This window comes from Trachypithecus francoisi, unplaced genomic scaffold (assembly GCF_009764315.1).
Source record: "Trachypithecus francoisi isolate TF-2019V2 unplaced genomic scaffold, Tfra_2.0 Lachesis_group5, whole genome shotgun sequence".
Lineage (NCBI taxonomy): Eukaryota > Metazoa > Chordata > Mammalia > Primates > Cercopithecidae > Trachypithecus > Trachypithecus francoisi.
Window position 1 is genome coordinate 3,486,712 of NW_022681470.1, and position 26,778 is coordinate 3,513,489.

The 26,778-nt window shown below is 43.8% G+C and overlaps 1 protein-coding gene and 1 pseudogene across 5 annotated transcripts in view; one reads left to right on the forward strand and one right to left on the reverse strand.

Moving 5' to 3' along the window:
* Window positions 1–18,103, reverse strand: part of EFCAB2 (EF-hand calcium binding domain 2) — a 161,620-nt gene extending 143,517 nt beyond the window's left edge. For all 4 annotated transcript variants that reach the window (XM_033200710.1, XM_033200708.1, XM_033200707.1 and 1 more), the window contains exon 1: window positions 17,983–18,103. In XM_033200710.1, the coding sequence (XP_033056601.1) occupies window positions 17,983–18,007 (25 nt within the window). In that variant the 5' untranslated portion in view covers window positions 18,008–18,103. The remainder of the gene's footprint in view (window positions 1–17,982) is intronic.
* Window positions 17,791–18,769, forward strand: LOC117076815 (annotated as a pseudogene). The gene has a single exon (XR_004434482.1). The product of XR_004434482.1 is annotated as an uncharacterized LOC117076815 (transcript).
* Window positions 18,770–26,778: the final 8,009 nt, after the last annotated feature.

Sequence of the window (26,778 nt, forward strand, 5' to 3'; positions counted from 1 at the left end):
GAATTCTCTGTGTATACTATCCTCACAATTGTTCTGCAAATTTGAAATTACTTCACAGAGTTTATTTCACAAAACTATTTTGAAACAGTTAGCGTTGAATAAGGTTATGTTCCGAGAATGGACTATCTGAATTCAGGATTTCAGAGGTGGCACAATCCTGAATATTGGCAACATCCATGGTTTGGCCATGGAAGTGGGTGGCTGAAGTGTAAGAGATAAAAAGTCGCTAAAATTGAGATCAGACTTTAATTTTCCTTTCATTTCATAATACAGCATTGTTTCATATGAAATTTCATTGCATTTACTGATTTCACCTGAAGATTTTTAATCTCTAAATTCTTTTTCACTTTTGAGGCTTTTCATGCTTATAACTATTGTGTAATTTAGCTACTAATGCAAATCAACTCACCATTTAAAGAGGTACACAGCTCTTCTTCCTCATTGCTAATGAAGATCTTAAATAAGAGAATCTCAAATCCCCATCGCTCTGACATATATTAGACATATTACCATTTTTCAGGTTTATTATCTTGGGCCCTACTCAAAATATTTAACCTTTGTGATAATATTGAATTTCATATAATTTTAAACAATATTTCAGCTACTTTTATTATTACCAAAGATGGTAATAATAATAATGGCACATCATCTCTACCATCTCTGGTAGGTACTATCATCCCTAAGTCCTGAGCATCTCTGATTTAAAATATTCAAAGTAAACCACCAGCCTTCTGCATGGCTGGAAGGGGACTACTGGTCACCTGGTGACTCCAGGGGATGGGAGACTTAATCATTTGCTTTTTGACTTTCATCCAAATCTCCTCTATTTAGCCTGACTCCACATACATGCTTTCTGAGATGGCTGCTGTGTCTAATCCTGAGCCTTTCAAGGCTTTTAAGCTCAAATTGGTTTGTTTCTTTTTGGCTCCCTCTTCTATAAGCTTATACGTATTTTCTTTGTTTATGCTAGGTAAATTGCGCCTGGTCCAACCGTTTAATAATGCATTATCTCCTCACTTTCTATCTTTTTACACACCACCATTATCTCCTTTCCTATTTTCTTCATCCCTGTATATTTGTTCCTTTTTTACTTCTTTACTGTCATTTTACTGTGGTTTCAGGAGTAAAAATAAGTATGTGGGCCGGGCATGGTGGCTCATGCCTGTAATCCCAGCACTTTGGGAGGCCAAGGCGGGCGGATCACCTGAGGTCAGGAGTTTGAGACCAGCCTGGTCAACATAGTGAAACCCCAACCCTACTAAAAATATAAAACTTAGCCAGACGTGGTGGCGGGTGCCTATAACCCAGCTACTTAGGAGGCTGAGGCAGGAGAATCGCTTGAACCCTGGAGGTGGAGGTCGCAGTGAGCCAAGATGGCGCCACTGCACTCCAGCCTGGGCAACAAGAGAGAAACTCCATCTCAAAAAACTAAACTAAAATAAAATAAATACAGGTGCCCAACCGCTATGCTGAAGTGGAGGTGCTATTCCAGTCTTTTAAATGATGAGGCTGGATTAAATATGTGATTTGCAATCTGAGTGCCTCTGCAAATGTAATGGTAACTCTGAACTATTTTCATTTTCTTTTTTTTCTTTTTTTTTTTTTTTTTTTTTTTTTTTTGAGACGGAGTCTCACTTTGTTGCCCAGGCTGGAGTGCAGTGGTGCGATCTCAGCTCACTGCAACTTCCGCCTCTTAGGTTTAAGCGATTCTCCCACCTCAGCCTCCCGAGTAGCTGGGACTACAGGCATGCACCACCACGCCTGGCTAATTTTTTGCATTTTTAGTATAGACGGTGAGTACCTTGTGATCCTTTTGTACTAATTACATTATTTCTTTCCAATTTTAAAGAAATCAATCATAGACCTACATGTTGACATTCAGAGCTTATGATCAGAATAAAATACAGATTTGCTTATTGTCTCTTTATCCTGTTACAGTGGAAGTGACATGAAACCAGACATTTTGTTTCTTTTATTACTGAATCCCTGGATTTAGAAAATGTGTAGGATATAGTAATCACTTGTTTTTGGTTTTTTTTTTTTTTGTATTTTTTTGGTTTTTTTTTTTTTTTGTATTTTTATTTTTAGTAGAGACAGAATTTGGAAATTGGGTTATCCTCTGTAACCAGTAAGAACCATCAGAGACGAGATTCAACAAAATTATTTTTCCCAAAAAAAAAAAAAAAACCAGCCAGATATGGCGGCACACACCAGTAGTTCCAGCTACTCAGGAGTCTGAGGTGGGAGGATCGCTTGAGCGCAGGAGTTTGAGGCTGCAGTGAGCTAAGCATGGGCCACTGCACTCCAGCCTGGATGACAGAGGAAGATGTCTCTCCAGAAAAAAAAAGAAATTATTTTTCCAAAGTGGGTAGAGGACGAGGATCAAAGCTGGGTCCAAAAAAATCCTTATATAAGAACATTTACAACATAACATTTTTAAACAATTTAAATATCTAACAGTTAGGGAAACCTTAAATTATAGTCCGTAAGTATTAACGTTAGGTCAAGTTGGTGCAAAAATAATTGCGGTATTTCTGATTACTTTTCTTTCCGATTTCTTTTGTCTTTTTTTTTTTTTTTTTTTTAGATGGAGTCTTGCTCTGTTGCCCAGGCTGGAGTGCAGTGGCACGACCTTGGCTCACTGCAACCTCTGCCTCCCGGGTACAAGTGATTCTCCTGCCTCAGCCTCCTGAGTAGCTGGGATTACAAGCATGCGCCACCACGCCTGGCTAATTTTTGTATTTTTAGTAGAGACAGGGTTTTACCACGATGGCCAGGCTGTTCTCAAACTCCTGACCTCAAGTGATCCACCTGCCTCAGTCTCCCAAAGTGCTAGAATTACAGGTGTTGGCCACCACATCAGGCCTGATTACTTTTAATGGCAAAAATCACAATTTCTTTTGCACCAACCTAATATAATGAATGCAACTCTTTTATATGTTTTTAAGACATACTTGTGACGTGAAAAAATGTTTCTAATAGTAAGTGAAAACAGCTGGACATAAAACCATATTCAACATCATCTCAAGTTTATAAAACAAAACAAAATACAAATCTGCCTAGAAAAAGCCTGGAAGGAAATACACTAAAATGGCAAAATTCACTTTAAATTTTAGATCAAGGTTTCTTAACAGCATGCTCATTCTTTTTTTTTTTTTTTTTTTTTTTTGAGACGGAGTCTCGCTCTGTCGCCCAGGCTGGAGCGCAGTGGCCAGATCTCAGCTCACTGCAAGCTCCGCCTCCCAGGTTTACACCATTCTCCTGCCTCAGCCTCCCGAGTAGCTGGGACTACAGGCGCCCGCCACCTCGCCCGGCTAGTTTTTTGTATTTTTAGTAGAGACGGGGTTTCACTGTGTTAGCCAGGATGGTCTCGATCTCCTGACCTCATGATCCGCCCGTCTCGGCCTCCCAAAGTGCTGGGATTACAGGCTTGAGCCACCGCGCCCGGCCAACAGCATGCTCATTCTATGGTAACTTGTTAGCAATGCAATTTTCAGACCCCACCCCCCTTTCCAAATTACTGAGGGTGGGACGCAACAATTTATTTCCAGAAGATTTTCTTCTTTTTTTTGCCCCTAGGAGACTGGAGTCTCACTCTGTTGCAATGGTGCGATCTCGGCTCACTGCAACCTCTGCCTCCTGGATTCAAGCAATTCTCCTGCCTCAGGCTCCCCAGTAGATTACAGATGCCCGCCACCACACCCAGCTAATTTTTGTATTTTTATTTTTAGTAGAGACAGGGTTTCACCATGGTGGCCAGGCTGGTCTCGATCTCCTGACCTCAGGTGATCCACCCGCCTCAGCCTGCCAAAGTGCTGGGATTACAGGCATAAGCCACCGCACACAGCCCATTTTTTCAAATATTTCTTCTGCTCTATTCTTTCTTTTCCTTCTGGCATTCCAATTACATGTTATTTCACACTTTTTAAATTATCTTGGGTGTTGTTTTTTCATTCTTTTCTCTCTTTGCAATTCAGTTTGGAAAGTTTCTAGTGACATACCTTCAAGCTCAATGATTCTTTCCTCAGCTACATTGAGCCTATGGACTCCAGGGTTCGAGCGATTCTCCTGCCTCAGCCTCACAAGTAGCTGAGACTACAGGCACGTGCCACCATGCCTGACTAATTTCTGTCTTTTTTGTAGAGATGGGGTTTTGCCACGTTGGCTAGGCTGGTCTCACACTCCTAACCTCAAGTGATCCACCCTCCTTGGCCTCCCAAGTGCTGGGATTATAGGCATGAGTCACCAAGCCTGGCCTGAGCCTTTAACATATTAATCATAGTTCTTTAAATTCCTTGATAATTGCAAAACACCTATCATATATCTAAGTCCAGTTCTGATGCTTGTTTTGTCTCTTCAGACTGTTTTTCTTGCCTATTAGCATGTCTTGTCAATTTTTGTTGGAAGCTAAACATGATAGTAATCAGCCATTAGTGTGAGGCTTTACCTCAATCTGGCTAGAAGTAGGGCTGTGTTTAATGTTTGCTGTAGTTGTAGGTGTCAGATTCCTCTTCAGGCTTCCCTGAGAACTTGTCCTTTTTTTTTTTTTTTTTTTTTTTTTTGAGACGGAGTCTCGCTCTAGCCCGGGCTGGAGTGCAGTGGCCGGATCTCAGCTCACTGCAAGCTCTGCCTCCTGGGTTCACGCCATTCTCCTGCCTCAGCCTCCAGAGTAGCTGGGACTACAGGCGCCCGCCACCTCGCCCGGCTAGTTTTTTGTATTTTTTAGTAGAGACGGGGTTTCACTGTGTTAGCCAGGATGGTCTCGATCTCCTGACCTCATGATCCGCCCGTCTCGGCCTCCCAAAGTGCTGGGATTACAGGCTTGAGCCACCGCGCCCGGCCAACAGCATGCTCATTCTATGGTAACTTGTTAGCAATGCAAATTTTCAGACCCCACCCCCCTTTCCAAATTACTGAGGGTGGGACGCAACAATTTATTTCCAGAAGATTTTCTTCTTTTTTTTGCCCCTAGGAGACTGGAGTCTCACTCTGTTGCAATGGTGCGATCTCGGCTCACTGCAACCTCTGCCTCCTGGATTCAAGCAATTCTCCTGCCTCAGGCTCCCCAGTAGATTACAGATGCCCGCCACCACACCCAGCTAATTTTTGTATTTTTATTTTTAGTAGAGACAGGGTTTCACCATGGTGGCCAGGCTGGTCTCGATCTCCTGACCTCAGGTGATCCACCCGCCTCAGCCTGCCAAAGTGCTGGGATTACAGGCATAAGCCACCGCACACAGCCCATTTTTTCAAATATTTCTTCTGCTCTATTCTTTCTTTTCCTTCTGGCATTCCAATTACATGTTATTTCACACTTTTTAAATTATCTTGGGTGTTGTTTTTTCATTCTTTTCTCTCTTTGCAATTCAGTTTGGAAAGTTTCTAGTGACATACCTTCAAGCTCAATGATTCTTTCCTCAGCTACATTGAGCCTATGGACTCCAGGGTTCGAGCGATTCTCCTGCCTCAGCCTCACAAGTAGCTGAGACTACAGGCACGTGCCACCATGCCTGACTAATTTCTGTCTTTTTTGTAGAGATGGGGTTTTGCCACGTTGGCTAGGCTGGTCTCACACTCCTAACCTCAAGTGATCCACCCTCCTTGGCCTCCCAAAGTGCTGGGATTATAGGCATGAGTCACCAAGCCTGGCCTGAGCCTTTAACATATTAATCATAGTTCTTTAAATTCCTTGATAATTGCAAAACACCTATCATATATCTAAGTCCAGTTCTGATGCTTGTTTTGTCTCTTCAGACTGTTTTTCTTGCCTATTAGCATGTCTTGTCAATTTTTGTTGGAAGCTAAACATGATAGTAATCAGCCATTAGTGTGAGGCTTTACCTCAATCTGGCTAGAAGTAGGGCTGTGTTTAATGTTTGCTGTAGTTGTAGGTGTCAGATTCCTCTTCAGGCTTCCCTGAGAACTTGTCCTTTTTTTTTTTTTTTTTTTTTTTTTGAGACGGAGTCTCGCTCTAGCCCGGGCTGGAGTGCAGTGGCCGGATCTCAGCTCACTGCAAGCTCTGCCTCCTGGGTTCACGCCATTCTCCTGCCTCAGCCTCCGAGTAGCTGGGACTACAGGCGCCCGCCACCTCGCCCGGCTAGTTTTTTGTATTTTTTAGTAGAGACGGGGTTTCACCGTATTAGCCAGGATGGTCTCGATCTCCTGACCTCGTGATCCGCCCGTCTCGGCCTCCCAAAGTGCTGGGATTACAGGCTTGAGCCACCGCGCCCGGCAAACTTGTCCTTAAATAGAGTCTCCATCTTGTAGGTCTTCCAGCTGCAAGCCACTGTTAATTGTACTGAACTGTATTCCTGTTAATGCGGTAGTAAGGTATGGGTGAGGAGAATTCTATCATCTTATGATTAAATCTCAGTCTTTTAGTGGATCTGTGTCAATGGGCTGTGACCTTCACAAGAGTTTCAGCTTCTTCCCATCCCTTGAGATAAGACCAGACCAGAGGGCACTGAAGTTGGCCTTTTTATGAAGAATGCACTAGCATATTTCAAAAGGATTGCCTTCCCCTTCCCCTGCTAAACCAACCTTGCTTGGCTCTTCACCAGAATAACCTGGTGGGGTTCCTAGGAATAAAACCGGAGAAAGTGTGAGGGACCTCCTGAGACTGCAGGCCTCCAGGAGTTTCTCACTCTCATGACAGTCCACGTGCAACCTCCAGCAATTTGTCAAAATTAACAAATATTTCTTCCAGTTTATGGCTCCCGGAGCAACCGGAGTGATGACTTCCTTTTGAGCGGAAACTGGAAGTCTGCTTTACCTAAGCCTCCATTTCCTTATTTGTGGAAAGCAGGTAACAGAGGCACCTACCACATAGATTTACTGTAAGGATTAAAGGACACAATACATGTAAAACATTTAGCCCAGTGTCTACTTGAGAGTAAGAGCTCTATACATGTTAACCGTTGGGGGGCTTTCCCAACATTTTTAAGTGCTTCCTTCATGAAATTCTTCCTACTTGGCTTTTGTGACACTATTTGCTCATTTTCCCATGATTTTGCAATTGTGCTTTCAATCTTATTCACAAGTTATTTTTCTCTGTTCAATTACTGATTTTCACCCAGAGTTCTGACCCTAGTAATTTCTCCTTTCAGTCAACATTCTCTTTTATGGGGGCGGGGGGGCGGGGGTTGACAGAGTCTCACTCTGTTGCCCAGGCTAGAGTGCAATAGCATGATCTCGGCTCACTGCAACCTCTGGCTCCCTGGGTTCAAGCGATTCTCCTGTCTCAGCCTTCCAAGTAGCTGGGATTACAGACGCCCGCCACCACACCTGGCTAATTTTTGTATTTTTTGCAGAGAGGGGGTTTTGCCATGATGGTCAGGCTGGTCTCGAACTCCCTACCTCGGGTAATCCACCCGCCTGGGCCTCCCAAAGTGCTGGGATTACAGGCCTGAGCCACTGCGCCCCACCTCAGTCAACATTATTTTTTATTGTATCCTTTTTCTCTGGACATTCTCAACCATTCCCAAGACAACCACCACTGACAGAGGGATACATTCAAGCGACCCAACACACATCATTCTCATTTCTCATTCAATAGATACTTAGGTACCAAGGACATGGCGCTGCCTATGTTCTGTCTCAACCTGGATGCCTCACAGGCACCTACACTCAACATGTGCAAGACCAGAACTAGTATTGACATAAGTCTATTATTCCTCTTTATTCTGCTGCCCAACCAGAAACCGTGTCCCTGACCTGACTCAATATTCATATCTGTCCTATTACAAAATCTACCCATTTCCTCCAGCCTATCTCCTTGTTTCATTCCTGACTTCCATCACTTTGGTTCAGGGTCTTATCTTTCTGGACAAACCTGGAGTCCCAAACCTGGAGTCCATCTAATCCACTGAACACACTTGCTCAAGTGATTTTTCTAGACAACAAATATGATTGTCTCTTGTTTTTTTAAAAAAAAAAAAAAAAAAAAAATTTTTATTATATATATATATATTTTTTAGACAGTCTCATTCTGTCACCCAGGTTGGAGTTCTGTGGCGCGATCCTGGCTCACTGTAACCTCCAACTCCCGGTTCAAGAGATTATCCTGCCTCAGCCTCCCATCTTGTTAAAAACTTTTAATCACTCACCAATGCTTTAAGAATAAAAACTCCCACATCTCCTAACCTATCCTAAATTTCAGGCATACTGAATCTTCACGATTTCAAGTATGTTATTTCTTCTCTTTGTGAAATATCCATCCCCTACTTGTTCTCTGGGCTATTATACCTTCAAGATAAGCTTGGGGCTGGGAGCCATGGCTCACACTGTAATCCCAACACTTTGGGAGGCTGAGGCAGATGGATCACTTGAGGTCAGGAGTTCCAGACCAGCCTGGCCAACATGGTGAAACTCCGTCTCTACTAAAAATACAAAAATTAGGCCAGGCACAGTGGCTCACACCAGTAATCCTAGCATTTTGGGAGGCCGAGGCAGGCGGATCATTTGAGGTCAGGAGTTCGAGACCAGCCTGGCCAACATGGTGAAATCCCATCTCTACTAAAAATACAAAAAAAATGAGCCCAGCATGGTGGCACACGCCTGTAATCCCAGCTACTCGGGAGGCTGAGACATAAGAATCGCTTGAACCCAGGAGGCAGAGGTTGCAGTGAGCCAAGATCATGCCATTGCATTCCAATCTGGGCGACAAGAGCAAGACTACGTCTCAAAAAAAAAAAAAAAAAAAAAAAAAGCTTCGGTTATCTCCTTCAGAAAGGCAACTTTTATTCAACATTCAGCAAATACTGAGCTATATGCCATGCTCTGGGTATATAACAGCAAATCACAGCATAAGCATGATCCCTATCCTTTTGGAAGTGAAGAGTCTAGAAGGAGAAGCAGACATCAAACGACACATCTACAGGTAACTACAAAATAGAGCAAGAAAGAGGGAAAACAAACAGCTATGAGAGGGAATAAAAAGCGGCTATAATTTAAACAGGGTGTGTGTGAACCAGGTGGCTCTCCCTGGGCACCCAATCATCATATATGTACAACTATCATAGCATTTATCACATTATTGTATCATTATCTCCTTAGCTGCCTATCTTCCTCTAGATGGAAAGTCTTCAAACCAAAGGTCAGATAAATTGACACTAACAAGCAAAATCTTAAAAAGAAAAAAAAAAAAGGCAATGTCCAAATTCTAGCCCAGGTTTTTAAACTCCCAGTTTTACTAGTGCATTTTAAAAAAATAAAATTATGGGCCAGATGTGGTGGCTCAAGCCTGTAATCCCAGCACTTTGGGAGGCCAAGGTGGGAGGAATGCCTGAGGCCAGGAGTTTGAGACCAGCCTGGACAACAAAGCAAGATCTTATCTTTACCAAAAATAAAAATGTTAGCTGGGCAGAGCGGCACGCCCCTGTAGTCCCAGCTACTTGGGAGGCCAAAGTGGGACGATCACTTGAGCCCAGAAAGTAGAGGCTACAGTGATCGAGCCACTGCACCCTGGTCAGGGTGACAGAGTGAGACCTTGTCTCTTTTATTCTGTTTCTTTTTTGAGATGGAGTTTCGCTCGCCGCCCAGGCTGGAGTGCAGTGGAGCTCTCAGCTCATCATAACCTCCGCCTCCCAAGTTCAAGTGATTCTCCTACCTCAGCCTCCAGAGTAGCTGGGATAGCAGGCATGTGGCACCACGCCTGGCTAATTTTGTATTTTTAATAGAGAGGCTAGGGTTTTTCCATGTTGGTCAGGCTGGTCTTGAATTCCCAACCTCAGGCGATCTGCCCGCCTCGGCCTCCCAAAGTGCTGGGATTACAGGCGTGAGCCACTGCGCCCGACCTAGACCTCATCTCTTAAAAAATAAAAATAAAAACTAAAATTACTTTTTTACACTCTTAATATCTATAAAATCCATACTAGAGGTTTACAAAGTATTGTCAAGTACAGGATCTGGTAAACACACTTTCACAAGTGGGTAAGAATAATTTTTAATTATCATATTTAAGTGGGTTTTCAAAGTTTTGTAGAACTGACATTAAAATGAGATTTTAAAAATAAGTGCCCCTAAAAGTCTAATCACCCTGCTACCATCATCTCCTGGGCTTCCCCATGTAGTCCTTACCCATTTACACATATAATTTTTATATATTTGGCTGCAACCCAACAAGTCGACATACAACAATTTATTTTGTATACTCCATTAGTTGGACATGCAAATTTTATCTATATTTTCAGATTTAAAGATAACTTTACATTGATCATTTTTGTGCTTATAGCTTTTTTTATTCTTTTCAGAATATATTTCTTTTTTTTCTTTTTTTTCTTTTTTTTTTTTTTTTTGAGACAGAGTCTTGTCCAGGCTGGAGTGCGGTGGCGCGATCTCGGCTCACTGCAAGCGCCGCCTCCCGGGTTCATGCCATTCTCCTGCCTCAGCCTCCCGAGTAGCTGGGACTACAGGCACCCGCCACCACACCTGGCTAATTTTCTGTATTTTTAGTAGAGATAGGGTTTCACCATGTTAGCCAGGATGGTCTCAATCTCTTGACCTCGTGATCCGCCCGCCTCGGCCTCCCAAAGTGCTGGGATCAAACATGTGAGCCACCGCATCTGGTCCAGAATATATTTCTAAGAATAAATATCCAGAAGTATATTAAAGCCCAAAGCATGTGGACATCACTTTTTATTATTATTTTAGTTTTAAGGAATGGAGAGTTTAATAGGCAAGAAGGGGCAAGAAGGGAGAAGGAAGAAACTTCCCTGTAGAGACAGAGGGAGGGGGCTCCAAAGCCGAGAGAGGAGACCCCCGACTTCTTTATTACTATTTATTTTTATTTTTTTTTTTTAGCAAAGACAAGGTCTCACTACGTTGCCCAGGCTGGTCTTGAACTCCCGGTCTCAAGTTATCCTCCTACCTCAGCCTCCCAAAGTGCTGCGCTTACAGATGTGAGCCACCTTGCCTAGCCATCATCATTTATTCTTTAATACAAATTTCCAAATTGCCTTCGAGAAACAATGTACCATTTTTTTCATTCTGAATGTACTCAACATTTTCTATGTATTAAAATGTGGTAAAATATACATAATGTAAAATGGACTGTATTAACCAGTTTTAACCATATAGTTAGTTCAGTAGTGTTAAGCACATTCACACTGCTGTGCAACCAATCTCCACAACTTTTTTCATCTTGCAAAACTGGAACTCTATACTCCTTAAACAACTTCCTGTTTTCCCCTCCTCACAGCCCCTGGCAACCAGCAATCTACTTTCTGTCTGCACAAATTGGACTTCTCCAGGTATCTCATGTAAGTGGGATCATAGAGTACTTGTCTTTTTGACTGGTTTATTTCACTTAGCATAATGTCTTTCCGGTCCATTGGAGTGGTGGCGCGTCAGGATTTCCCCTCTGAAGGTGGAGTCAGGTTTCACTGCGTGTACACACTGCACTTCGCCTGCTCCTCCATCCGCCGATGGACACTTCGGTTGCTTCCACCTTCTGCCTGGTGTGAATAATGTTGCTATGAACATGTTGTGCAAATATCGCTTCGAGACCTTGCTTTCAATTATTTTGGATATATACCCATACGTGGAATTGCCGGGTCAAATGGTAATTCGATTTTTAACTTTTGAGGAGCCGCCATACCACTTTCCACAGTAGCTGCACCGTTTCTCATTGCCACCAACAGTCCACAAGGGTTCCAATTTCTCCACCTCCTCACCAATACTTATTATTTGGGGGACTTTTGCTGATAACAGCCTTCCTAACAGGCCTGAGATAGTATCTCACTGTCCATTTGATCTTTAAAATTATGACTATTCTTGAGACATTTTTGTAAATTTTATAAATCAGTGTAAAAACAAATTTCAGTCCAGTTTTTCTTCAAATTTTGTTTTATTATGAATAAGAGGAAACAAATTAGGCTTCAAAAAGCTAGTTTTCTTCTTTTGTTAGTCTTAACTGGATATTTATATTGGTCTAAGACAGGAGGAAAACCTATTAAATTACCCCAGAAATACACAGGAATGCATTATGTATGATCCCAATTGGTAAGACTTAAAGTTTTCTTAATTTTTATGTTTTATTTGTTTGTTTGTTTTGAGACGGAGTCTTGCTCTGTTGCCCAGGCTGGAGTGCAATGGTGCAACCTAAGCTCACTGCAACCTCCATCTCCCACATTCAAGTGATTCTCCTGCCTCAGCCTCCAGAGTAGCTAGGATTACAGGCACCCACCACCACACCCATCTGATTTTTGTATTTTTAGTAGAGACAGGGTTTCACCATGTTGGTCAGGCTGGTCTCAAACTTCTGACCTCAGGTGATCTGCCCACCTAGGCCTCCCAAAGTGCTGGAATTACAGGCAGGAGCCACCACGCCTGGCCAACTCTTATGTTTTATGTGAAGCAGATAACTAATAATTACTAATTCGCTAGATATGTACCAAACACTTTCCTTCCCATTTATTCAGCATTCCTTTATTTTACTTTATTTATTTATTTATTTATTTATTTATTTATTTGAGACAGAGTTTCGCCCTGTCACTCAGGCTGGAGTGCAGTAGTGCGATCTCGGCTCACTGGAACCTCCACCTCTTGGGTTCAAGCGATTCTCCTGCCTCAGCCTCCTGAGTAGCTGGGATTACAGGCACATGCCGCCACACTCGGCTCACTTTTTGTATTTTCAGTAGAGACGAGGTTTCACCATGCTGGCCAGGATGGTTTCAAACTCCTGACCTCAAGTGATCCACCTGCCTCGGCCTCCCAAAGTGCTAGGATTACAGGTGTGAGCAGGCCTCAGCATTCTTTTGATGCTAAGCACTGTGGTAGGTGCTGGGGATGTAAAAATGAATAAGGAAACCCTGTCCCCATTGCATTGTGAAACATTGGGGTATAATTATCCCCACTTCACATCTGAGGAACTTGAAGCTACTTAGGTTTAGCATCTCAGCTAAGATCAGATAATTAGACCTTGGGGAAGACAGAATTCAAATTCAAGGCTTACTTCAAAGCTCAACCTTTGTGCTGTCCCACAGACTACACTCTATACTATCAACAGCTACTCTGAGGCCAGGTGCGGTGGCTCATGCCTGTAATCCCAGCACTTTGGGAGGCCGAGGGAGGCAGGTCACTTGAGCTCAAGAGTTTGAGATCAGCCTAGCCAACACGGCGAAACCCTGTCTCTACAAATTTGAAAAATTAGTCGGGCATGGTGGCTTGCGCCTGTAATCCCAGCTACTTGAGAGGCTGAGGTGGGGGGATCGCTTGAGCCCAGGAGGTCAAGGCTGTAGTGAGCTGTGAGGCTGAGGTGGGGGGATCGCTTGAGCCAGGAGGTCAAGTCTGTAGTGAGCCACTACATTCCTGGGCAACAGAGCAAGACCCTGTCTCAAAATAAAAGAAGAAAAAAAAACGTTATTTAAGGGAACCCTTTTCATAAAGTAATAGGCACCTGTAATTTCTGTTTTTTACTTTGTATTTCCAAATGTTGGGTTTTCAAAAGAGTGGCACAATGAAGGAAATCAAAAACAAAACAACAAACCTTGTAAAACCTTTTCCATCTAGGAGGTGATAATTGAATTAGAGGCACTTTATCAAGCAATGTTATCAAAGCATGCAAAGTAACAAAGAATATTTTAATACAAACAAAAACAGTAAATCCTAGAGTGAGCTTTTAATATCTGCAGCTTACTAAAAAGTTCACATACTTTCCAAAGCTCACTGGCTGCCAAAAGTTAGAATTTTATACCTAAGCAGTTTGTTTCCTAGACATGAATCTAATTACAAACAGAAGATCCTTCCAGTCCTATATAAAATTCTCTAAGAGACAGAAACAATAAGATTTAAGGAGCCAAAGAATCAACAGTTGCATTGACTCTCCATTTAAACAGACAAAACAAAACAGAAGGAAAAGAAAGAACAAAACATGGCCGGGCGCGGTGGCTCAAGCCTGTAACCCCAGCACTTTGGGAGGCCGAGGCGGGCGGATCACGAGGTCAGGAGATCGAGACCATCCTGGCTAACACGGTGAAACCCCGTCTCTACTAAAAATACAAAAAACTAGCCGGGCGAGGTGGCGGGCGCCTGTAGTCCCAGCTACTCGGGAGGCTGAGGCAGGAGAATGGCGTAAACCCGGGAGGCGGAGCTTGCAGTGAGCTGAGATCCGGCCACTGCACTCCAGCCTGGGCGACAGAGCGAGACTCCGTCTCAAAAAAAAAAAAAAGAAAGATCAAAACAAAAAATGTTCTGGCTGAAGAAACTTTGGAAAAATAATAAAACTTCAAAAATATTCTTTCTTATCCCATTTCAAACATTATTCTTTCAGTTAAAAAAGTGGTTTTAAAAATAATTTGGTTCTAAAATTTAAACTTTTAGCTAATATAATTCTGTATAATTTTTAATCTATGAAAAAATAAACTATACTGTATGAAAGCAAAAAATGCTACAAATAACTATAACAACTTCAACGTACATAATCTTAGAGAAAAGTTTTATGAGCACAATAGCCTCTTCGAATTGAGGTAATTTTTCTTATCAATATTCTCAATACTTCTATCAAAGTTAATTTCTAAATGTTGAAGAAGAGTGGATAGGATGAGTATCCTGAAACTTATTCCCCTTTTAGAACTTTTAGAAATCTCAATATTAAAGATGCACTATTGAAAACATGTGTGTATTTCTACAATGAGGTTTTTGTAGTTGTTTTTTAAATACATGCTAGTGAATACCGTGGCGTTGTGAAACAAAACGTTTTGTTGAGCCAGATGGAACAGAAGAATGTACCTTATTGGTAAAGCAGAGGGAAAAAGAGACCTAAAACGAGTTTTGTGTACTTTCAGGTATAGAATAAGTTTGAGGGAAATAGCTAGGAATGCTTTGGTTAAAACATAAGCTGTCTTCGACTAATTCAAATGTTCTGAATTTAACAAATATTTATTGATTACCTACCATGTTCCAAGCACTCTGCACAACACTCAGTATTAACAGATCAGAAATGGTTCCAGACCTTTTGGAACTTACAGGGTAATGAACACTTCCTTCAAAATTATCCTTTCTTTTGTGTGATTCCATGGTCATCAAATACAAATTCACACTACCCAAAGCTTAGTACCCATTAAACAGCATATTACATTACCAAAATCAGCCTGCGGGTCAATGTATATACCCCTATTTAAATTAATAAATCATTCAAGCTTGCACATCAGTCTTTTATGAGTTTAGTTGAGTGAATCCTCAAAACTTAATCAATTCTGATTAATTGGTTAGATGTAATGTCTGAAAATTCAAAATACGGTAGCTGACAATCTAGTAATGGACTATTTCCATAAAAAGAGCTCATCACCAAAGTGAGTCTCTACTTAGCTTATCCTCTGACAAAATGCCTTTATTTCATAATACCCTTCAAACTGCAATTAGTTAATCCATAAAACTGTTAACAATAAATGAGACATAGCATTTGAGTGCTTCTCGAACTTTGTTTTTGGTTTTTTTTTTTTTTGAGACGGAGTCTTACTCTATCGCCAGGCTGGAGTGCAGTGGCGCCATCTTGGCTCACTGCAGCCTCCGCCTCCCCAGTTCTCCTGTCTCCTGAAGCGATTCTCCTGTCTCAGCCTCCCGAGTAGCTGGGACTACAGGGCGTGCCACCACGCCCGGCCTTCTCGAACTTTAATGTACATACAAATCACCTACAGACATGTTAAAATGAAGACGGATTCACTAGGTCGGGGACAGCCCGTGATGTCCAGGCTGCTGTCCACGGACTACAAGGATACACACCTAGCACAGTGGTTGGAACCGAGACTACTCAGCCCAGTAAACTATTCCCTCCGATTTGTACATATCTCGTCTCCCTTACTGATCTCACCTTCCTTGGAAGCAAAGACAATGTCTTTTTCATCTTTGCATCTTTCAAAGTTCTAAGTAGAATGAATGCCTTATCTACATAATGGCATTAAATACATGTATTCTGAATGAATGGCATCCACCTTTTAACAGTGATTATTCTTTTTTTTTTTTTTTTTTTTTTTTTTTTTTTTTTTTTTTTTTTTGAGACGGAGTCTCGCTCTGTCGCCCAGTCTGGAGTGCAGTGGCGCAATCTCGGCTCACTGCAAGCTCCGCCTCCGGGTACGCCATTCTCCTGCCTCAGCCTCCGAGTAGCGGGACTACAGGCGCCCGCCATCTCGCCCGGCTAGTTTTTTGTATTTTTTAGTAGAGACGGGGTTTCACCGTGTTAGCAGGATGGTCTCGATCTCCTGACCTCGTGATCCACCCGTCTCGGCTCCCAAAGTGCTGGGATTACAGGCTTGAGCCACCACGCCCGGCCTGATTATTCTTCTATGAGTTATCGACAGAATTGTTTCTCTGAATTTATTTTAAATAGAAAAATATTGTTCGAAAGCTGAAAAATCAGGAAAACTCTCAATTTTTAAAAACCGATAAATACTGTATTTGTACCATACTCCAGTGCGTTTTTTCTCATGCTGACCTAACTTTGTTTAAGAAAATAAATATCTATAATTACCTGCTAGTTTATCTCCTAATGGTTTTCCTTTTTTTTTTTTTTTTGGTAAATAAAAATAAGCCATCAATTTTTCAGGGAAAGTTTTAAAACTACCCTTTTCTTTGTATGCAAGGGCATCTTTGTAAAGGTAATACCTATAAAACAATCCTGGCTTCTCAGATTAATATTATATAAAAATCACAGTATCCTTGTTATCAATAGGTAGACTGTTGGCACAGTTTCATGTGTGTCTTCGCCGATTTTCTGTGATCACCGGAACAAGTGACTAAGTATCTCAGGGTTCGTTTCTTTCCTTGTAAATATTAGCTGTTAACCTGACCACACTTGGTTCTGTGCAGAGAAAAATGGTTTGAGAGGGTGTTTTGAGCACTCCAGAAAGAAAACAAAGGAAGAATATTTTCACTTCCTATTTGTTTACCTTTACTGTTTTATGGCTTTTTGGATATTTTTGGGTGACTTTGCCAACTAGCAAACACAATTATTTTTGAGTACCTAAGGGCGTGGTAACCAAGGATCGGGTTGTAATCGCACCATTAATCACACCATGAATTGAAAACAACATGAAAGGTCTTGCAAATAAACGTAACCACTTTTTGGTGTCTCCGCACAGGCAACACATCGATGCCTCTGATCTGGCGACCTCAAGCCTCGAAGCGCAGTCCCGCCTCTGCAGGCGGCCACCGCGCGGGGCTGGGTGGTCCCCCGGGGACCGCGAGCGGTTCCAAAGTCTCCGCCAGATTTTGGTTTTCATCTTTATTAAAATTGCTGTTTGGGTGTGTGTCTTTTTTTTCTTTTTTTAAGACAAGACACCAGGCCAGTTGCGCGACGCAAGCCGGCCGCGGGGCAGGCATTTTGGAGCACCGGGAAGCTCAGGGGCAGCGGCTGTGACCTCCAGACCGTCCTCCTGCGTCCTCATTAAGGAGGCAAAATGGTGGCCGCGAACGCCATCAGGCTGCGCCAGGGCGGGGTTTCGGCGCCAACACAGAGGATCCCGCCAGATTCTGGCGGCCAGAACTCCTCCTCACCCAGGCCACCCCCCGGGGCCCACAGCCTGGCCAGCTACGGGCGTGGCGCCTGCGGCACCGAGACCCCCCGGCGAGGGTGTGGAGGCGGCGACGACGACTTCCCCGCGACAGTGAACAACGAGGCCATTATCAGCACCCCCTGCCGGCGCCTCCGGCGCAGCCCGCGCAGGAGCCGAGGCCCGGCCTCCGAGAGATGGGGAAGGAGGACGCGGCGGGAGGAGAGGGAGAGAGAGAACAGGGCGGGAGGAGGGAGAAGGCGGGAGGAGGGGAGAGAGGCGGGGCGGGGCGGAGCGGAGCGGCAGGTCGGGCGGGCTGCGGGGACGGGGGCAGGGCGGTTGCTGCTGCTGCGGGGTGGCCCCCTCCTCAGGCCACCCTCTCCCTGCGGGTGGGGACTCCAGATGGACCACGGCCTACCCCACCCGGCGCTTCCCCATGCCACCCGGTGTCGCGGCGGGCGGCGAGGGCAGCGGCTCCCCGTCGCCCCTACCTTACCTTCCCTGTCTTTCTCGTCCGCCATCTTGCTGCGGAGCCGGTCGCCTGGGAGATGCCTAACGATAACCTCGGCCGCGGTGTCCCGGCCTGCTCCGCGCCCCGCGGCGAGCCTGGCCTGGAGGAGGGGCCGCTCCGAATTCTGGGGGAGGAAGACCCTTGGGCGGGGCGGGGCGGGGAGAAGGCTCCGAGCGCGCGCCCTGTCCCCGCTTCCCGCCACGACCCTCGCGCTGGGGGAAGACTAGAAGCCGCGTCTGCCACCCGCCCCCCAACCTTGTCCCTCTAGACCCGAGGCCGGAGCCCGACTAGTCCCGGGCCTAGCAGTGTTACTTCATCACACGGTCGCCAGCGCCTCCTTTCCCTTATTTCTCATCCATTTGGGGACAGCACGCGCGCGCACACACCCCTCTCCCCTCCTGTCCTGTTTGTGCGACGTGGCGTTGCTCGATTTTTGTTGTGAACTGCAGATTTTGAAAAGCGCCGGAGAGCTAGGTGAAGAGCTGGGCTCCCGAGGGGGTGACAGAACCAGCCCGCGGCCCAGCCTCCTCCTCTCGCTTCCCATCGGCCCAGCTGCTGCAGAACGGCCGCGCCTGCCCTCCCGGTTTCTCCCGTCCAGTCCTCACCGTCCTTTCCCAGAGAAAGCGGCAGCACAGCCTATGACAGCTAAGCTAAAACGGAAAAACTGGGCCGGGCGCAAGAGGAAACCAGAGCCATTCGACTATTATTACTAGAGGAGAGGAATAGCTGTAGAAAAACATGCGCAAAATAGGCACAAACATTGCGTCGTCAAGGCTGCAATGTCTCGTACAAAATAGAAGGTTCTCATAGCAACAAAAACGTGCCCATGTTGTGCTCAGTGTTAACATGCGTTAAAATGTTCTTAGTTGTGAAATTTGACATGACCGCTGGTTAAAGTTACAATGGAAGTTTTAAATCCTGCTTTCCGGAAACTTTGCAGCCATAGCATGAGGTTAAATTTTTCTTATTTTCAGGATAAGTTTAGTGGAATATAGTAAAGCTCTTTTTATAAAGAGCTTTGAATAAGATACCTAACGATGTGGTTCAAACGAACACCTATTTTCAAAACTAATCTTAAATTGTATTTCAGTGCATATGTTATGTAAAAGCAATTTATAAACTAAACTAAATTTTAAGAGCCTTCAAAATACAAAGTACTCGTATTGAATGACTTAACAGTTTTAATGCTTTTATTCTGTTTCTATAATCTCTCAGAAAATCCTGACTAGATTTTTATTGAAATAACTTTGTCTGTAGAAGATACCCATTTGGTGCTGTGATCAGCATTCTACCTGAAATTGAATACAAAATGGCTCATGTTAGAAGATACTTAAAACGAATACAATCTTGTACAGTAAATTTTTAACACCCCAAAATAACGAAAAGTAATTATTAACATTCATTTATATCTACATCTCAGTCAATATGATCTAAATATTTGTGTTTAAAGACTCCCCCTCTCCATATAGATAATGAAGGGCTTTGAAATAAGTGTAGGAAACCCTAAGTTTGGTCTCAGGCTTGCTATTCATTCACTATGCTTTTTCGTCTGCTGTTTGCAGTTTCCTTTTTCTGGAATCTTTCCCTGCTCTCTCCCCCGCCATCATTTCAGCTTCCCACAGACACACATTTGTCCCCTCCTGGTTGTCATGCAGGATGACCATCTTTGTTTTTGTTTTTGTCTTTTGTGTTTCGAGACAGGATCTCGCTCTCTCCTCTGGGATGGAGTGCAGTGGTGCGATCTCTGCTCACTGCAGCTTCCGCCTCCCGGTCTCAAGTGACCCTCCCGCCTCAACCTCCCAAGTAGCTGGGAGGAGAGGCTGGCGCCACCATGTCTGGCTAGTTTTTGTATTTTTTGTACAGACAGGGTTTCCCCCTGTTGCCCAGGCTGCTCTCAAACTCCTGAGCTCAAGCGATCTGCCGCCTGCCTCGGCCTCCCAAAGTTCTGGGATTACAGGTGTGAGCCACCGTGCCTGGCCAGGATGACCTTCTCGAAGTCACCTACTCATTGAAGCTTTCCCTCTCAGCCTTTTCCTCTGTGGCCTCATACTCATAGAGCCTCCCACATTGATTTGCAATGCCTTCGTTCGTTCACTTGTTTTCACCTACCAAACAGGAAGGTCTTGAAGACAGAAACGGCATTATTCATTCATATATCCCTAGTATCTAGTACAATTTTTCTGTTTGCAGTAATATATGTCTTAAAAATTAAGATAGGAATAAGTCTTCTCAATGGCTTTTTTTCAAAAAACCCAGATTCAGCACGTACTGTATGTAAGACAGACCTTCCTTTTACATTACGTTTTCTCATCAGTAAAAGTACTGGGCCAGGTGCAGTGGCTCACGCATAATCTCAGCACTTGGGGAGGCCAAAGCGGGTGCATCACTTCAGGTCATGAGTTCAAGAGCAGCCTGGCCAACATGGTAAGACCCCATCTCTACTAAAAATAGAAAAATTAGCCAGGTGTGGTGGCTCATGCCTGTAATCCCAGCTACTCGGGAGGCTGAGGCAGAAGAATCGCTTGAACCTGGGAGGCAGAGGTTGCAGTGAGCCGAGATTCACCACTGCACTCCGGCCCAGATGACAGAGCAAGACTCCATCTCAAAAAAAAAAAAAGTACCAGTATTTCATGTCAATAAAATGGAATTCTTTTTTTTTTTTTTTTTTTTTTTTGAGGCGGAGTCTCGCTCTGTCGCCCGGACTGGAGTGCAGTGGCCAGATCTCAGCTCACTGCAAGCTCCGCCTCCCGGGTTTCCGCCATTCTCCTGCCTCAGCCTCCCCAGTAGCTGGGACTACAGGCGCCCGCCACCTCGCCCGGCTAGTTTTTGTATTTTTAGTAGAGACGGGGTTTCACCGTGTTAGCCAGGATGGTCTCGATCTCCTGACCTCGTGATCCGCCCGTCTCGGCCTCCCAAAGTGCTGGGATTACAGGCTTGAGCCACCGCGCCCGGAATAAAATGGAATTCTTATATAAACATATAAATTAAAAATTATTATTTTAAGAGTTGAACAGATTTCTCTGCAAACCCCCCTGTATTTTTATATTTTTAAAACTAACTGTATTCAGCAAAGCGTTTTATTATGTAATTATTCCAAAACACATTAATCATTATTTCTCTGAACTCCTACAGCACATGTAAAACAGTACTGTTTCTCTAGGTGTGGGTGAGTAAAAAAATATTGAATATGTTAATGAATTCCCCCATCCCCTGACCCTACCAAGGTTTGGATAGGAGCCTACACCTTTATAAACTGTTTTTATATACCCACACTACCTAGCCTAATCGGGACACATATTAGTTGCTTCATACATACTTTTCAACTGCCTAATTTGCTGATTAGACATAAAAGTATATAATTCTAGAAAAGTTTCCACAAGGTGAAAATGATTATCCGAATAATAAAGGCCCACAATGCCAGTGAGTACCTTATCTGCATTATGCTGATATTTGACTCCTTTCAACTCTGGTTGGTTGCAGAAACCTGACCGATGATTATATTACACTTTTAACTCTTTAAATATTATTAGCTTGCTTTGGACTGTGGAAAACTAACTACAATCATTTTTATTCCTTAGAATGTATTTTGCGGCCGGGCACCGTGACTCACGCCTGTATACCTAGCACTTTGGGAGGCCGAGGTGGACGGATCACGAGGTCAGGAGACTGAGACCATCCTGGCCAGTATGGTGTAACCCCGTCTCTACTAAAATACAAAAAAATTTAGCCAAGCATGGTGGCGGGCGCCTGTAGTCCCAGCTACTCAGGAGGCTGAGGCAGGAAAATCGCTTGAACCCGGGAGGTAGAGATTGCAGTGAGCCAAGATCGCGGCATTGCACTCCAGCCTGGGCGACAGAACAAGACTCAAAAAATATATATGTGTGTGTGTGTTGTGTGTGTGTGTGTGTGTATGTGTGTGTGTATATAGCTTCTGAGCTGTAGCTTGAGTAACTTGTAATATTGTATGCCGCTAAAGCATTTTTTCAGTTAAACATATAATGATTTTCAGAAATTTAGAATCAGAAAATCATTTTTGATCCCACTCGTGGATTTATAAACTTAGGGCTAAATCAGAAAAGCAAGCACATAGTTTTAGACAATAACACTTATTTGATGCATTACTCTATGGAGCCAGATGGATATGTACAGGTTTTGTCCTTTTGCATGCTTGAATTGATAGTGAGTTAAATCTCTTCGGACAGCCATCAGTGATGTGCCCATGAGGAACACGGAAAATGTTTCTTTTGAATGCAGTTGACTCAGTTACCTAAGATGTGAGTGAAGTGGGAAGGGTAAGTGGTGTGAATAATGCAAAATGATAGTTTAAAAATCCTTCACGCCATGCTTACTTTCCTAATTTGGAGATCATTGAAATCTTGGACTGCGAATAATTTTTTTTTTAATGGATTTTCCTTGGGCATTGCCATTTACTAATCTCATGATCCTGGGCAAGCCATGTAATCTCTTTAAAACTTAGTTAACTCATAAAAATAGAAATAACAATGTCCAAACTTCCTATTTTAGAGTTTTCACGAGACGCAATAGATGTAACTGAAAGCTTTGAAAAGTTTAAAGGACTTGCAAGGAAATCTACTGAAATAAGCCCCCATTCCACCTGGGAAGAAGCACTGAGACGCCAAACCCCACCTTCTGTCCTGAAATTCACCTTCCACTAGGAGAGTTTGCTTTTCTAATGCTTCAGATGCACAACGGGAGATGTTCTGACTTCAGGGTTTCTACTCCTCGCTGCTGTCATCTGCCGCCTGTAGGACATGCAGTCTGGCTTACACCATACAGCTTCTCATCTTCAGCTTGTGGCCCTTCCTCGTTTCCACCTTGCTATTCAGGAGGGGCCCTAAGCGTGTCTAGATTCCTTGAGCTGTAGATGCAGGACAATGAGAAGGAGGTAGTTACTTCTCTGGTCTAATTTCAGTTTCCTGACTGAGGGTACATGCCTTCGCTGAATGATCAACATCAAAAATATCCAGCCCTTCATGGAGACACCAGCCCTCTTCATAGATGAGTCCCTGAGCTTATGATCTCAGAAGGAAATCCTTATCAGAATACAACAGAATAAGGACAGAGTTTCATCACAGAGTTAAAAGAATAAAAATAGTTCTTTCTTAAGCTGCATGAGGTACTTTGTATTGTATTAGTATTCCCGTTAAAAATACTACATCTTCACACAAATGGCTTGGTTAAAGCTCACAGCCAGTAATTAAGAGAGCTGGTTAGGAATCTAGTTCTGATTTCAGAGTCACTGTTTTGTTTGTCTGTTTGTTTGTTTGTTTGTTTAAGACAAAGTCTCGCTCTGTTGCCCAAGCTGGAGTGCAGTGGTGGGCTCACTGCAGCCTCGACCTCCCAGACTCGAGTCATCCTCCCACTTCAGCCTCCCAAGTAGCTGGGACTACAGGTGTGCTAACCAGGATTAACCATGCCCAGCTAATTTTTTATTTTTTATTTTTTATTTTATTTATTTATTTTTTTTGAGACGGAGTCTTGCTCTGTTGCCCGGGCTGGAGTGCAGTGGCCGGATCTCAGCTCACTGCAAGCTCCGCCTCCCGGGTTTACGCCATTCTCCTGCCTCAGCCTCCCGAGTAGCTGGGACTACAGGCGCCAGCCACCTCGCCCGGCTAGTTTTTTGTATTTTTCAGTAGAGACGGGGTTTCACCATGTTAGCCAGGATGGTCTCAAACTCCTGACCTCGTGATCCGCCCATCTCGGCCTCCCAAAGTGCTGGGATTACAGGCTTGAGCCACCACACCCGGCCAATTTTTTATTTTTTTGTAAATAAAAATATATTTTGTTGTTGTTGTTGTCCTGACTGGTCTTGAACTCCTGACCTCAAGCAGTCCTCCTACCTCAGCCTCCCAAAGTGCTGAGATTACAGGCATGAGCCACTGGGCCCAGCTGTCACTATGTTTTTCTGCTTCTTTATAAAATAAGATATTGTTAGATCCTTTTAATAACCCAAATATTTAGAGAAGAATGTTAAGGGCAAACATTCTCCACAGAATTAGTCACCTCTCTCTCTGCTTTTCTTTCTTTCTTTTTTACTGCTTCAAAATATCAACCCAAGCATCTGGCAGAGACTCTTAGAGACTTTATTTTCATTTATTTATTTATTTTGAGGAGGAATCTCGTTCTTTGGCCCAGGCTGGAGTGCAGTGGCCAGATCTTGGCTCACTGCAAGCTCCGCCTCCCGGGTTTACGCCATTCTCCTGCCTCAGCCTCCCGAGTAGCTGGGACTACAGGCGCCGCCACCTCGCCCGGCTAGGTTTTTGTATTATTTTTTTTAGTAGAGACTGGGTTTTGTATTTTTTTTTTTAGTAGAGACGGGGTTTCACCGTGTTAGCCAGGATGGTCTCGATCTCCTGACCTCGTGATCCGCCCATCTGGGCCTCCCAAAGTGCTGGGATTACAGGTTTGAGCCACCGCGCCCGGCCGACTCTTAGAGACTTTAAAGAAACCAGATAATGGCATGCACTTTGTCCTTTGGAAAGACAAAGAGTGAAACTAAACATCTGGCCAGATGTGGCTCTTGGAAGGCAAGAGTGGAGGTGAAATTTACTCCTCTACCATGAGCTAGTAGTGGGCTCTCACCTTCATACTTCTCTTTCCTTCCCGCCTTTCTGCAGCTTTAGGTTTCAGGCCTCTCAGTCAAGGAGAGATTTAATTGTGTTAAATTCTTGGCCCTGGACAAGATCATTTTCAGTGCCAAAGCTCCTTCGGGCTTTCCAGGGAGACCCGGCGCAGGAAGCCCAGGCGGCAGCATTTGTGGGCAGCTTGCAAGTAACACTTACATGAAACCACAGCTCTTAAAGCATTTGGGAAAATCACACCCTGGCCCTGTTTCTCTCAAAAGCACATGTTCCTTTCTGTTTCTCTTTAATACAGACCTTGACACAGCAAATCACGATTTAATTCATTCCTTAAACACTTCCTGTCCCTAGCAGCATTTTTCAGGCACACTTATTGCCAGGCTAAGTCTCTGTTCTTTATTCATTGAAAATAAGACCTTAAAGGTGAAGGATGGTAGCTGATCCAAAGATTCAATACGTATTTATGATTGCTCACACAACCTCTTCCTCCTTATATGTAAAAATAGAGGAAAAGTGTAAAAATATGCTGTTAATTGATTTTGGAATGTTTTGTTAGTTCCAGCTCCAAAAATAAATCTTCGAAATTAGGTTTCGTTTATGTTAACATTTACATCAGGAGGTGACGCTGCATAGAAGAACAAGGAAATGGTCTTAGAAGGTAAAGCGGTCCAGGATTGAATCTCAGCCCACTACTCATTAGCCAGAGACTTTGGAAATGTTACTTCCTCTCTGTAACCTCAGTTTCCCCATCTGTAAAATGGAGATAAGAAGATGATTCACCGTTTTTGGTTTTTTATGAGACAGGCTCACTCTGTCACTCAGGCTAGAGTGCAGTGGTGCGATCTCGGCTCACTGAAACCTCTGCCTCCTGGGTTCAAGCAATTCTCATGCTTCAGCCTTCCGAGTAGCAGAAATTACAAGCGCATGCCACCATGCCCTGGCTGATCTCAAACTCCTGACCTCAAATGATCCACCCAACTCAGCCTCCCGCAGTGCTGGGATTACAGGCGTGAGCCACCGTGCCCAGCCTCGATTCACCATTTTGGACCTGGAGGCAATCTATAGTTCTCTCTTAACCTGTGGCCTGATTTAATTTTAATTTTTATTTATTTATTAATTTTGTGAGGCACAGTATCACTCTGTCACGCAGGCTGGAGTGCAGTGGCACCATCTCGGCTCACTGCAAACTCTGCCTCCTGGGTTCAAGCAATTCTCATACCTCAGTCTCCCAAGTAGCTGGGATTATAGGCATGCAGCCACCACGCCCAGATAATATTTGTATTTTTAGTAGAGATGGAGGTTTCACCATGTTGGCCAAGCTGGTCTTGAACTCCTGGCCTCAAATGAACCACCCAGCTCGGCCTCCCAAAGTGCTGGGACTACAGGTGTGAGGCACCGCACCCAGCCTTGATTTAATTTCTCTGGACTATGTCCGTGTCACCATCCAGTGACTCGAGGGCCAATACTGGTAATGTGTGGAGCATTTACTGTGTTTTAGGAAGTATGTCAAGCATTTTACATGGACTATCTTACGTCATCATCACAATAGCCCTATAAGAAATATACTAATATTTCCATATTAAAGATGAGAAACCAAGAGTTAAGATCCCCAAATTGCTTCTCTGAAAGGAGAAGCCTCTCTACTGCTCAGCTCCTCTTCCCGGTTTTGCCTCAGAGTCTTACTCTGGAAGTTTCCTTTTCCTCCACGTATCAAGCCCCAGGGGCTTCGCCTGCTCTTCTCCCGGGAGGGAGGCATACGCCATCCATGGGGCAACAGAGCAGGGGCACTGTCAAGGGGGCTAGAGTCTCCCAATCTTTCTAGCTTCCACCCTCCTTGCCACCCTTGAGTGTAATCATGTAGGTATTTTTTTTTTTTTTTAATTTAAAAGTTTTACTGTTGAGCTATGGGGAAAGAGATAGGATAAGAAAATTAGCAAGCACAAATATTATAAAGGTTCTGGAATTTTAGAAAATTTTTACGAATATGCCTCCTGATTCAGAAAGTTCTTGAGTCCCTCCAAGATGGTAAGGGGGTATGTCTGACACATGGCACACATGGCGTCTCTGTCACCCGACCATTCCAATGCTGCCAGTACTATAATTAATTTTCCTTCCCAGAGTTTCCCCAGATGAGTGATAGCTCATGAGGCTCTGATAGGAGAAAGGAAAAATATCCTGG